The sequence below is a fragment of the Mus musculus genome, chromosome 4 (assembly GCF_000001635.26).
Source record: "Mus musculus strain C57BL/6J chromosome 4, GRCm38.p6 C57BL/6J".
Lineage (NCBI taxonomy): Eukaryota > Metazoa > Chordata > Mammalia > Rodentia > Muridae > Mus > Mus musculus.
The window spans coordinates 152,403,811-152,416,848 of record NC_000070.6 but is presented as its reverse complement, the minus strand read 5'-3'; the positions used below and the strand labels follow the sequence as shown (position 1 = coordinate 152,416,848).

The following is a 13,038-nucleotide window of genomic DNA, read 5'->3' as shown; positions in this document are numbered from 1 at the left end:
GGAATTCTCTGTCCTAGAGTCTCTGTGGTTTATGTCTTTGTCTCAGTGGCCATTAAAAGCTGGGACTACGTGGAAATATATATGTATGCATGGGTGTATGCATGTGTGTGCATATGCTTGTACATGTGTGTGTGCATATGTATATATGTGTGGACATGTATACATAATACATGCATGTATGTGTATGTATATTGTGTATATATATGTGTGTGTGTATGCAAGTACATGTATTGTGTACATATGCATGAATATATGCATATAGTATGCATGCATGCTGTGTGTACATATGTGTGTATATGTAAGTACATATGCATGAATGTATATGTATATATGTATGCATGCCTGTATACATGTGTTCATATGTATATGTTTACACATACATATGTATGTATGTGTGTACATGTGCATGAATGTATGTGTATATATAATATTGTGTATGTGTGTGTGTGTGTGTGTATGTATGTGTGTATGTATGTGTTTGCTTGAATTCTTGTTACTTGCTATGACTTTGAAGTCGTTCTGAGATTCGGCAGAGGAATTAACACTAGTGTGACTGTTTCTACACATGTAGAGCTCTAAGTGAAAGAAAATGGACCGTGAAGAGCCCAAGTGCTCCCAACAACATGTGTGTATATGTGCTCATGTGCATGTGTGTCTGTATGTCTATACCTATATTTGTGGGTTTGTACGTGTGTCTGTGTGTGTCCTTGTGTGTGTCTCTGCGTGCATGCATACATTGACTACACGGAGGGTGAGACTGTAAAAGGATTACTGTCTGGGGACCTGGGTTCAAATCCCAGTCCCAGCTCTTCTTCATGTGTCTGATGGTAGAGCAGAGCCTTCCCCAGAGTAAAACCTATTTGTCTGTTCTGGTGTCAGTGGGGGAGGGGAGCCATACCCTGTAAATGGTGTGCAGTTTCCTCAGGACTGAAAGAACAGGTATCCACCCCATGACCCACAAGGCTCCTTTAGGAGCCTCTGGTTCCTCAGCATCAACCTCACAAGTGGCCACATAGTGATGGCCTCAGGGCCACATCCAGCATGTTGGTTACAGCCATAGAAACCAGAGATGGGCCTGATCCTGTGCCGCCTCCTCCTCCTCCTCCTCCCTGGGAACGTTCCCTTCCCCACAGACACTCGGGGCATATTTGCTCATTGAAGCTTCACAGTCCACAGGGGTGAAGGGAGACAGAGGTGCCCGGAACCAAGGACCAGCTTTTGCCTCGCATGGGGAGGTAGGAGGAGCATTCTGTCTTGAGGATCTATCTGGTCTAAGACCTGCATCAGCAACCTTGTCCCTCAGCTAACACATCACAGGACCCTGTTGCAGTCGGAAGAAGAACAAGAGGCCCAGGCTTGTCCTTGGGGATTTAGAGTCTGGGGGCAGAAAAGACCCAAGAATAGCTGGTATTCCACACTTATCACAGAAGGCCTGGCTGTCAGGGGCAAGGGGCCCCCAGAACACCCATCCCTCTTCTCTCTGGCCATAGAGCAACCTTGCCTGTACCTTAGCCAGCCTGTCCTCCTCCCAAGTGGCCAAAATGAAAAGCCCAGAACTCTTTGTAAAGAATCTGTTCCCTGGGGCCTTTCAGCTCAGACCCTTCCTGAAGCAACAAGGCCCAGCCATCCTAGCAGGAATCTGTTGGCCAGACATCTGCACTTGCCTGGTCAAGGCGATGTCTGAGAGAGAGGCCTCGTTAGCCCAGAACTCAGGAGACATAAAGCCAGTGAGAAAGGTTTAGGGACTTGGACCAATTATTTTATAATCACATCAAGTTTTAATTAAAGGGAGGAGACACGTGGCTTATTTTTGTGTTCTGGTGTTTTGCATGACGGCATAGTAACTGCCACCATGCAGGCCTGGTGCGGTGACGCTCCTGTCCCCACTGACCAGACCTACATACACAGCTGTCAGCCTGGAGGTGAACTGTCCCCTCGTATCCCTTCTCCGGAAAGCCTGGTGGCAGATGGCAGAACCAATACCATCATTTAATGAGGAACAAGTTGAGCATGGTAATCGCAGCATGGAGCAGAGCCCCAGTTTTGTTTTTCTAAGTATCCCTAAAGGCAGTAGATGAGGACACCGCCCAGAGCCGCACTCCCACATCCCCAGCCAGGCCGAGGTAGAGGAGGCCATTGTGGGAAGCTCATCTGAGATGGAAGAGTGAGAATGGCTTCTCAGTGCGCTGCCCCAAACTGTCAGGCGACAGGTACCTGCTCTTCAGCCTTGGGCACAGGTGGGCTCGGCTGCTTTCCAAAGCTGTTCTTTCTCCCAGGACACAGCGTTTTCCAGTGTGTAAGGACCTGGGTTTGAATTCCAGCTCCGGCACTGCGCTGATAATGGATTTACAGACGAAAACGATATAGTCACATGTGAAGATGTTTGCAGAATTGGGGATCCAGACGAGCTCCTGAATGTCTAGATTTATCCCGGAGTGGGTCCAGGGTTCTGCAGACACCCTCCCCCCCGAACAGTACAAACGGGTCTTTATCTGCTTCCCAAAGTGTTCTGTGACCCAACACTTGCAGTGTTGGCTGGGCTTGGTTTGGTTTGGATGTTTTTGTCAGTGTGACACAGGACAGGGTCAGCTGGGAAGAAGGACCCTCGATTGGGAAAACGTCCCCATCAGTTTGGCCCGTGGGCTTCCTGTAGTGCATTTTCATGATCGACATAGGAGGACCCAGCTCACTGTGGGCAGTGCCATCCCTGGGCTGGTGGTCCTGAGTTCTATAAGAAAGCAGGATAAGGGCTGGAGAGATGTCTCAGTGGTTAAGGGCACTGACTGCTCTTCCAGAGGTCCCGAGTTCAATTCCCAGCAACCACATGGTGACTCACAACCGTCTGTAATGGGATCTGACGCCCTCTTCTGGTGTGTCTGAAGACAGCTACAGTGTACTCGTATAAATAAAATAAATATTAAATCTTTTTAAAGGAAGAAAGGAAAGAAGGAAGCAAGCAAGCAAGCAGGCTGAGCAAGCCAGTAAGCAGCACTCCTCCATGACTTCTGTTTCCATCTCCACCCTCAAGGTCTTGCCTAGGCTTCTCTCAATGGACTGCGGCCAGGGATAAGTGAACTAAAGTAGACCCATGCTCGCCAGCAACAGCAGCCTAACTAAGGCAGCTGTCAATCTTCAGTTGCCATGGTCACTGTGCCCCTTGGTCACACCCTACTGCAGTTGCTCTCTGTCCAGCATGAGGGAAGTTTACTGAATTGCTCCAGATCTGGCCCCTACAGAATCTCTATGTGATGTAACCCAGCCTTTCAGGCTAGCTCCAGGCATCTGCGTCTCTGGGTTGACTGATGCTTATAGTACTGAGGGCACTGTTGGAGGAACCGGATCCCCTGATTTGCAAGGGAGAAGCCCAGAAACATAACTTCTCTTTTTAATATAGAAATATTAATGCCTATTCCGTTTTGGTGATTGGGGGTTCTTTTGTCTTGCCATTTTGGATTTTCGAGACAGGATCTTGTTATGCAGCCCAAGATGGGTCTCAAACTCTCAGCAATCCTCCTGCTTCAGATTTCCAAATACTGGGACCAGGATGGGCACATGTCCTTAATCCCAGCACTTGGGAGTCAGAGGCAGGTGGATCTCTGTGAATTTAAGGCCAGATTGGCCTACATAGTGAGTTCCAAGACAGCCAGAGCTACAAAATAGAAAGACCCTGTCTCAAAAAATTAAAAAATAAACGTTATGACCACAGGTATGTGCCACCATGCCTAGTTTATCAGAGCCTGCTCGATGGTTCAATTTAGGTTTATACAAAGAGAAGGCCTCTCGTATGCCATATACTGTCTGTGTGAGCCCAGGATAGGCCTGGGGAACAACTGGTATGTCACCCCCCAGGGCTGGCTAGCAGGGGCCTCCCTCATATGGCTCTCTGTGACTTTCAGAAGATGTTTTGGCATGGGTCTGACGCTGGTGATGAAGCCTGGCTGGAGGCATGCTGGCTGGGCCAAGGTCTGACTCAGTCTTTCTTTTTCAGGAATCTGGGCAAATCTGGCCTTCGGGTCTCCTGCCTGGGGCTTGGTAAGTATGGGAACCCTCACAAACCCCTTCAGTAGAGCCAGTCCCACCCTTAGTAAGAGCTACAACTGAGAATCTATGCTTCTGAGAGAATTAGGTTGCCATGGCAACCAGCAGGCAGGAAGGGACACCCACAGCCTTAACACAGAAGGCCAGGGAGACCAGGAGACCCCTGGGAGTCCTTTGCACCCAACCCTTCACCCCAACCCAGAAGTCAGAGCAGCTCCTGACCATCCAAGGGCCAGGAGGCTTTCCTCCTGGCTTGCAAGCCTAATTTCAGAGAGACTATCCCCAGGAAAGACCACCAGGGCTTGCCATGTTCCTTTCTCCAGATGTGAGCTCTGTCCTCTGAAGCAGCTGTCCTCCACTTCCAAGGTAAACACACATTTACCCCTCCCACCCTAGCAGCCACCCCTAGCCCTTTCCAAGCAGGGCTGTCACCAGGGACATACCCTCATCACCTCATTCTGCTCTCTGGGGCAGCTCTACGCTCTGGACAGTCCTCCTATCTCAGCCTCCCAAGTGCCCCACATGTGGCTCCAGATGAACATTTCAGAGGCCGCAGCCCTCCTAGGCCTACCCAGCTCTCTGTACTACAGACAGGCCACTGCTACCTTTATCTGGAGACTCACCCTGGAGGCTAAGTACCACATACACAAGATATGCTCAGCACATAGCCGAGGGTGCCCTGTGGCTGTCCCTGACCCCATCCCCTACACTTCAAAGTCTGAGTACCCATGAGACAGCTCTGGGCCACTGTCAGATTATCTCACCTGAGCCTATACATCTCCTTTCAGGAACATGGGTGACCTTCGGGGGCCAGATCACGGATGAGGTAAGATAGCTCCCTTAGCCCCGAGGTACATGGTTAAGTTCTCACATAAACCAGGGACTATGTGTGCTCATGGACGCCACTGTGGCAGCCTCTTTCTCTCTGTTGGGGGTATCCTACCCCAGTAGCTAAGAAGGCCAAGGAATAGAGGGAAAGTTGTGCCCAGTGGCACTATCTAGCAAGCCTGGGAATCCAGAATTCTCATGAGCATGACACCTAAGCCACAGTTGACCAAGCATTCAAGGATCCCATGTTTTCCAAGTGGTAAAGCTGGATAGGGACTGAGCTGTGCCCTCTAAGGATGCCACTTGAGTGGCCCACCCGTCTGTGACTGCTACGGGAACTCAGGCTTTCTGCAAGCTGGAGAACATGTACAGGCTGTTGGCCCAGCATTCCTGGCCGTGTGCTTCTCTGGCTGCTGGAGACTGCTGTCTTCTGGGGCTTATCTGCTATTGGGACACAAGGTGACACTAACAAAGATCAGATCCACATGCTGCCAGTGTCACGGGGCCTGTCGGGAGGGAAGGGGTACACTTCCAGACAGTGGGAGAGGTTAGAAAGGGGAGCTCTGGGCATCTGCATCAACTCAGCCATTGCATTCGCCCGATTTGCTGTAGAAAGGCTTGCGTTTAAAAATTAATAAGTGAGCTCATTTGAGACCTTGTTAGCTGCGATTGCTCCATTTTCAGGAGAAACTTGGCTTCCATCGTGATTTAAGTGCAGTGTGTGGTTTTGTTCTTTATTTTTATAGCAGTAGATGGTCACTGAACCGTTTGTCCTAGGCTGAGGCTGCTGGGAATGAGGTGTGACTCACTCAGGGTGAGTCGAGAGCTTCTCCGCTGAAGCTCCGGTCCTCAGAGCTCTGAGTAAGAATTGAAGCCATGAGACACGTGCGGTTTGTCTCAAGTCTCGTCTGACTCGATCTGTCCCCCTTCAGTGTGGCTGTGACACAGGAGATGGCATTGAGCTGTTCTCAGCACTCGCTATAGGGCGTGGCGACCTTGTGGACATGTGACTCCATCACAAAGAGATCCATGGCCAGGAATATAGATGAATGACTCTCAGATGGCAGTCCCCACGGGCTCTGTCCCCACCATGTTTCAGTCAGGGTCAGGGTGACAGGGATAAAGATGCAAGGGTCATACCTTGAGGAGGATCAGAGGGCTAACGGATAACAGGTGAGGTTCTGGAAGGATATAGCAGTCAAAATCAACCTGGTAAAGGAACAAGAAGAATTTCTGTATTAGACCCCATAGCTCGTATTGAAAAACAAACAAACAAACAAATAAACGGCAGTATGCCAAACATTAGGGACCCCTGGCTGCATTAGGTGAGAAGGGCAGAGTATTTATTCTCTTCCCGTTTGGTCAAAGGCTATTATGGACTGCTTCTCCCCCTCTTGGAGGGCTTCTGGTTATATATTTGAAATGTAAAATTTACCATGTTAGAGCTGGAGAGAGCTCGGCCAGTAAAGTGTCTACCAGCTTTGAATCCCCAGAACTAGTAGAAAGGGTTAGGGGAAATGGCAGAATGTACTTAAAAATCTCAGCACTGGGGACATAGACCCCGAGGACCTCTGGGGCTCACTGGCCATCCTAGTGAGTCCTAAAGGACAAATGAGAGGTTCAGATGAGACAAGATGGACAGTTGAATAGTACTGGAAGCCAATGTTGAGCTCTAGCCCTATATTTACATGCGTGCGCGCGTGCACACACACACAAGATGACTGCTTTAATCATTTTAAGGTTGTAAAATGGGTGTCACCCTTAAAATGGGTGTCTGTCTCACTGGGTGTCTTCATGCTGCCATGTAACTTCTGTTTCCAAACACACTTCACACCTTTACATGGTAACACGACCCGTCCCCCCTGCTAACCTCTAATTCTGTTCTGTTCTAATTCGTTCCTGTCTCTAAATGTGTCTGCGGTCTTGGTTTGTGTGTGTGTGTGTGTGTGTGTGTGTGTGTGTGTGTGTGTGTAAAGTTTTATCGGCACTCAGCCGCACTCACTGGTTGACACGGGTTTGGCTGCTTCTGCTGCAGGGAAAAAGCTCAATGCTTGACACATCCTCTCTGGTCCACGATGTTTTGAGCTGTTAAACATCTGTCCCATCTGTCCCATCTCCGGAAAGGTCACAGCAGCCATCCACCAGTATCTGTGGAGCTGTCGTGCAGACGTGAAGGTTCTGGGGAGGACAGTGGTGCTGACTACACACGAGTGTGCATGTGCCAGTGCTGGTGAACAGTGCTAGGTGGTGGTGGCTCATGCCTTTAATCCCAGCCCTCAGGAGGCAGAAGAGGTAGGCGGATCTCTGAGTTCAAGGCCAGCTTGGTCTATAGAGTGAGTTCCAGGACAGCCAGAGCTAAACAGAGAAACCCTGTGCAAAACTATGAATGAATGAGTGAGTGAGTGAGTGAGTGAGTGAATGAATGAATAAGATGGCAGTGACTGCCACTGCCCTAGCACTCAGGAGGCCCAAACAAGAAGAGCTTAGGTTTAAGGCACATTCGAACTAAGTAGTGAGACCCTGCCTCAAAAAGTTACTATTTTTTTTTTCAGCCTTATTTCTGTGTATTGAGTGCTTTGCCTGCATATATGTCTGTGCAGCACATGCATACAGTGGCTGAGGAGACCGGAAGAGGGTGTCAGGTCCCCTAGAACTGGAGGTATAGGTGTTTGTAAGCTGACACATGAGTGCTAGGAACTGACCCTGGGTTCTCTGCAAGTTCAACAAGTGCTATTAACCGCTGAGCCGCCTCCACACATCTCCCAATGGCTGGAGCTTAGAGTGACAAGTTCCTCATATAGATTTTAGTAAGGACATTTTTTTTTAGAGAGTCTCACAAACTTCCTGTCCTTGAACTTACTCTGTAGCCAAGGACAACCTTGATTTTCTCTCCTGCCTCCACCCGAGTGTGCTCTCACTGCTGAGCTACACTGCCAGTAAGTATTTAATGTAAAAGGAACCAGTTAAGAAATGAGACGCTTTTGCCTGGTTTTTAGGAGGTACTGTGTGTGCTAAGGGCAAAGTGCACAGTGACTACAGCCTTCTTCGTTTCGGGCAGATGGGGTAGGGCAGAAATATATGCCTATCTTTTTTTAACCCCCCCCCCCCAAAGACAAAAATGCCAAGAGCCCTCTCCTCTCAGAAGCCCTCCAGGGAAGCCATGTGTCCCCTATCCAGTGGAATGCAGCACGCAATATCCTTCAGACATGGCTCTGACTGGCTGGTGGGACACATCTGGGAAAGGTCACACAAGCATCGGTGAGCAAGTCACGTGACTTGCTCATGCCGTGGTATCACAGAACAGTGCCCCTGTGTACAGAGGTTCCTCGTTGGATGGCTTTGGGGAAGAGACCCAGCTGCTGCCTCAGACCCCCAGAAAACAACAGTAGCCATGCATTTGACACGCTCACGCTTGAGCTGCAGGAGAAGAGACAGCAAAGCTCCCTGTGGGTGGCTCTCCAGAGCCCCATGGCCTCTTCATCCTGGCCCTTCTGGCTCGGACCCCAGCGGCCGTGGCTCAGCCTCAGGGTCTGCACTATCACCTGCAGTGTTTGAAAAACAGGTTTCAGCACAGCCTGGGTTTCTTGGATCCCCTGATGAGTCTCATAGCACCAAGTCCACCTTCCCATGGGCACCACTGGGCATAGATCTCCTCCCTAGGTTGCTCTTCTCAACATCTCACACCCAGAGTCCCTCAGCATGCACGGGTGCTCGCACACACGCACTCACACATCATCTCCCCTGGGTTGGATGGTTCCTGAAACCATTGAATATCAGAGAACCAGGCAGGGGTGCAGTGGACTGACTGGGAAGGGAGGGCTAGTGCCTGAGCTGCATGGGGTAGGTCTGGCTACTCAGGAGCACTTCCCTCTGCCATACTTTGGTAGTGGCCTTCAATGACTGCTGTGCTCCCAGCTTCCTTGGTCGCAGGCCCCACCACCCACTGTTGCTGGCCATGGGATGAGGCTCACCCTTCTGGAAGCCCAAGTAGTAAGGTCTGGTCAGCAATGAGATTGGTTGGATGTCTAGGATGTTATCCAAGTCTCATACTGAAGGAACACCAGCCAAGGCCACGTGACTCTCAGCTCCGCTGTGGACCTTCTGTGGTCGTCTGCAGAGCTCCTTCAGCAGCCACAAGAGATTCAGTGAGACACGAGACAAGTGACTGTCCTCCTAAGATTAGCCACTGGGCCCCATGACTTACACAGCAAGGTGTGCATCTTCAGGAAGTAGGGAGTCTGAAGGTTTGGTCAGGACCTGGTCCCTCCAAAGGCATGGAGGAGGGGTCTTCCCCTGTCTCTCAGCCTCTGGTGGCATTTCTTGCCTCTGCATTCTCTTGTAACCTTCTCTCCTTCTAACATACCATTCACATTGGATGGCTTGGCTGGATCTTCTGGAGGCAGTGTGACACACCCCACACACACACCCATCTTAGTGATTACATTCACAAAGACCCTACTCTCCAGTCTGGTCCCGTCCTGAGGTTCTGGTTCGCATGAATTTTGGAGAGACAATATTCAGCTCAGGACAGTGACCACATTTCATGGTGACCACCCCCAAAATTGACAGCCAGTAAGCTGTTTCCCTCATCCGTCTTACTGTCTTGGTTTTTCTGGGGGATTTGGTTTTTCTGAAGGGTTTGTTGCCTCCCTGTGCTATGGCAGGGAGGACAGAGGAGCCGGGAGAAGAGCCTAGGCCACAGGGCTGATGCTCCAGAGCCTCCCTGGAGCTGGCAACACAGTGCTGGCCACAACAACTCTGGCTTTATCATTTCAGATGGCAGAGCACCTAATGACCTTGGCCTACGATAATGGCATCAACCTGTTCGATACGGCGGAGGTCTACGCTGCTGGAAAGTACGTACCTTTCTCCCAGGAGGAGGGGGCACAGGGCACCATGTCTCAAGTTCCCCTGTCTCTCTTTCCTGGGTGCTCACAATGGTGTCTTCCACTCTGTCTTCTTTATAAAACTCTAAATGACCTTAGGAGATATTTTGATGGGGCCTGCTTCAACCCCGCCCCAGTAACTGCCCCGCCTTGTGTGCCCAGGCACCAAGGTTGCGCTCGAGCCAAGATTTACCATTGTCCCAGGCTCTGCTGGTGAGCTTTGGCCAGCCCCAAGAGCCTGACATTTTCATGTCTTAATGATGCAGTAGGCACTGCAGGGCAAACAGCCTCTCTGATCTGGAGAGAGCAGGCTCTGGCAAATTTCAGTGTGAAGGAAGCACTTCCCATTTTGACAATGAACTTTCCAACTCAATTATGCAAAGGCCCAATGCCCTTCAGCCCGAGCCCTTGGCTTGGAGTTTAAAGGCGAGCTGTAATCAAATCATCCACTCTCCTGCACCACATTTCCAAGAGCCAGTTTTGGTTGGTGAAGTCATTCGCTGGCTCCCACTTGTCGCCCCTTCGGCCCACTCCTGTTTGGAACCAAGTTCCCATCAGCTGCGCTGGCTGCAGCCCTGACCTGCTGTTTACCACGGCAGGTGCTGACCTGCTTCCCAGGCCTTGGGATTTTACCTGCTGCCTGGAGTGGCACCCAAAGCACCACTCATCAGGGACCCCAGCTGGACCACTGTCCAATCGCCAGCAAGTCCCTGGGGAGCTGACAGCTGCTCCCCCATCCCTTTAGCCCCCATCAGCAGCACATTTGTTCCTATAACACGGACTCCTCCCCTTCTCTAAACAGACAGCAGCTTCCAATCAAAGAGCGATGCTTTCCAGACAGACAGATGAGCTAAGTCAAGCGGCCAGAGGTTGAAGAGCCTGGTACAGATGCCCAGCCTAAAGGCATCTATCTCCCAGTCCTCTCCCTGGCCAGAGCCTGCCTGGGTTTGGCTGCCTAGAAGAGCAAACACAGATTAATGCCACCTCCTCCATCTCCAGATGGCCCCACCGTCTCTGATCTGCTACTGCTTTCACTCCGTTTAACTGGACATGCAGAGCTGGCATGCCGAGGCAACCATGCTGTACACTGGGCATCCTCGGGGCCTCTCGGGGACTCCCTGTAGAAGCCAAGGCCTTGGGCAAACGCTTTCTGCTCTGGATGGCATTGCTTATGGAGCCCCCTGCCCTCAGCTCTTCAGCCAGCCACTGTAGCTCCACAGTCCAGCCTGTAGCTTTCACCACAGAGATGCCTCAACACTAGCAGCCAGTCTGACTAAAACTGAGCACTATGTCTTGGTGGCAGGCCAAGCTTCTCTGTCCAAGGGGCTAGCCATAGCTCCAGCAAGCAGTCAGCCAGGGCTGCCCCTCACTGCCCAGGGGTGAGCATACACATATCTTGCTGACAGTAATTTGTGTGTTTCTCGGTGACCTGCAGTATTTCTGTGCCCACATTCGTAGCTTGCCGCCAGGATTGCAAGCAAGAAGCTTAGGTTAGCTGCTCAGACAGCCTCTCTATCATCTTCCTCCTCTCCTGGCCTTTTGTCTGACAAATTGGGGGACCAAGGAATGAAAGGAGGCCAGAGCTGATTGAATTTTCAGTGTGTCCTGACCATAAATGAGGGGCGTTCAGAATATATGCTAAACAGCTTGCAAATTAGAGCCCATTATTTCTGACTGGATGATTCAGCCGCTTTATAATTGGAATGTAGCACTGAGTTTGGATCATTTTCCGTCTGTTGTTTTTGCTTAGAAACGTTTTTGCTACAAGCAGAAAGTTCTTAAAAGTTAATCCACACTGCTGTGCCAAGGGAGGCTGGAACAGCCAGCTTGTGACCCCAGCTGGCCCCAGTTAGGAGCAGGACCCTGAGCCATGCCAAGAACAGGCAGTGGGCTGGATGCCTCTCTGTTGTTTTAGAGAGAGAGAGATGAGCTGCACGCAAACACAGGCACGCACATGCAAACATGTGCGTGCACGCACACGCAGGCATGTACGCACAAAGAAGACAGGCACTGGCAAAGTAGACAGACACACGGGCTTTGTTGGCTGCCCTTTGCTGGTACCTTTTGCAAATAGATTCACCTGTTACATTCTATCACCTTTTCCCCAGTGTATCTGCAGCTGGCCGAGGAAGCAGTATTCTGGGGACCTTTCCTTCCAGCACATGCAAAGGTGCATCTGCTGCCTCAGGACAGGGCATAGAGGCGCAGGCCTTTGCATCTGGGGACTAGCAGAGCCCCTGCTTCCAGGCCTGGACAGTTGCAGGCCTCAGCCCTTCTGGAATGAGCTGCAGAGCTAACGCCACATAGGCAGCCTAGCGTTCCAACCCCAGTGGCATTTTCACAGAGGGGACCCGATGGCCCATTGTCACGGTGGGGCTGGGTTTGATTTTTTTTTTCCGTTATGCACTGATGAAATCCCCATGTCTGCCTCTCTTTCTCTCTTGCTTCACAGAGCTGAAGTGGTATTAGGGAACATCATTAAGAAGAAGGGATGGAGGTAATTTTCCAGTTCTCTGTGGTCTGTCTCCAGGGCACACAAGGAAGGCTGGGGGAGGGATGCAGCACGGGAGAGGCAAATGCATGCCGGGGTGGGCAGGCCATCTGTCTGGGACAAGCCTGGACTTGGTGGCCCTGCAGTGGAAACCATGAGAGTTTGTGGGTTGCTCTTTCCTGATTACCGCAGGAATGGTCCTTCAGCCCCTTGCATGTTTTTTAATTGCCTTTTATCACTACATATATTATTTACACATGATGGGTATGTGGCACGTTGTATGAGCTCAGGGTATCGAGCTTGACAACACATACCCTTCCTCACCAGAGCCTTTTCTTCTTTTTCCTTCTCTTTATTTTTATGGAAAAGTTAAGTATCCTGCAAGGGCCAGTGCTAGGCAGGAACAAGAGTCCTGCAGAGGGCTAGGGATGTTGGTAGAGTTCTCGCCAGCCATGGGTTCAATTCCCAGCGCTGCATAAAGGAAGTGGCATGGTACAGGCACACTGGTAATCCCAGTCCTCAGGAGGTGAAAAACAGAATGATCAGTTATTCTAGGTCACCTCAGCCACGTGAAACCGTGCCGTGCACACAGAAAGTACTGCCCGTGGCCTCCCTGTGCACACCGAGCCTCAGGTCACGCACAGTTGTTCCTGCAGAAAGGGAGGACTTCTCAGAACAGAGGTAGCTCCTGCTCCTCCAGAGGGAGTGGGCCGTCACACCACAGTGGGTGCCATGCAAGCAGCTAAGACTGGGGTGCCAGGGTTCGCTATGTCCCTAAGGAGGTGCACAGTTCAG

At 50.8% G+C, this 13,038-nt stretch overlaps 1 protein-coding gene across 16 annotated transcripts in view; it reads left to right on the top strand.

Moving 5' to 3' along the window:
- Kcnab2 (potassium voltage-gated channel, shaker-related subfamily, beta member 2) overlaps window positions 1-13,038 on the top strand; it is an 86,806-nt gene that overhangs the window by 60,701 nt on the left and 13,067 nt on the right. For 15 of the 16 annotated variants that reach the window (NM_001252654.2, NM_010598.4, NM_001355173.1 and 12 more), the window contains 4 exons: window positions 3,989-4,032; window positions 4,827-4,864; window positions 9,643-9,722; window positions 12,205-12,249. In NM_001252654.2, the coding sequence (NP_001239583.1) occupies window positions 3,989-4,032; window positions 4,827-4,864; window positions 9,643-9,722; window positions 12,205-12,249 (207 nt within the window). Of the gene's footprint in view, window positions 1-3,988; window positions 4,033-4,323; window positions 4,405-4,826; window positions 4,865-9,642; window positions 9,723-12,204; window positions 12,250-13,038 lie in introns of those variants that run through there. The other variant, XM_017319997.2, reaches the window with a different exon arrangement.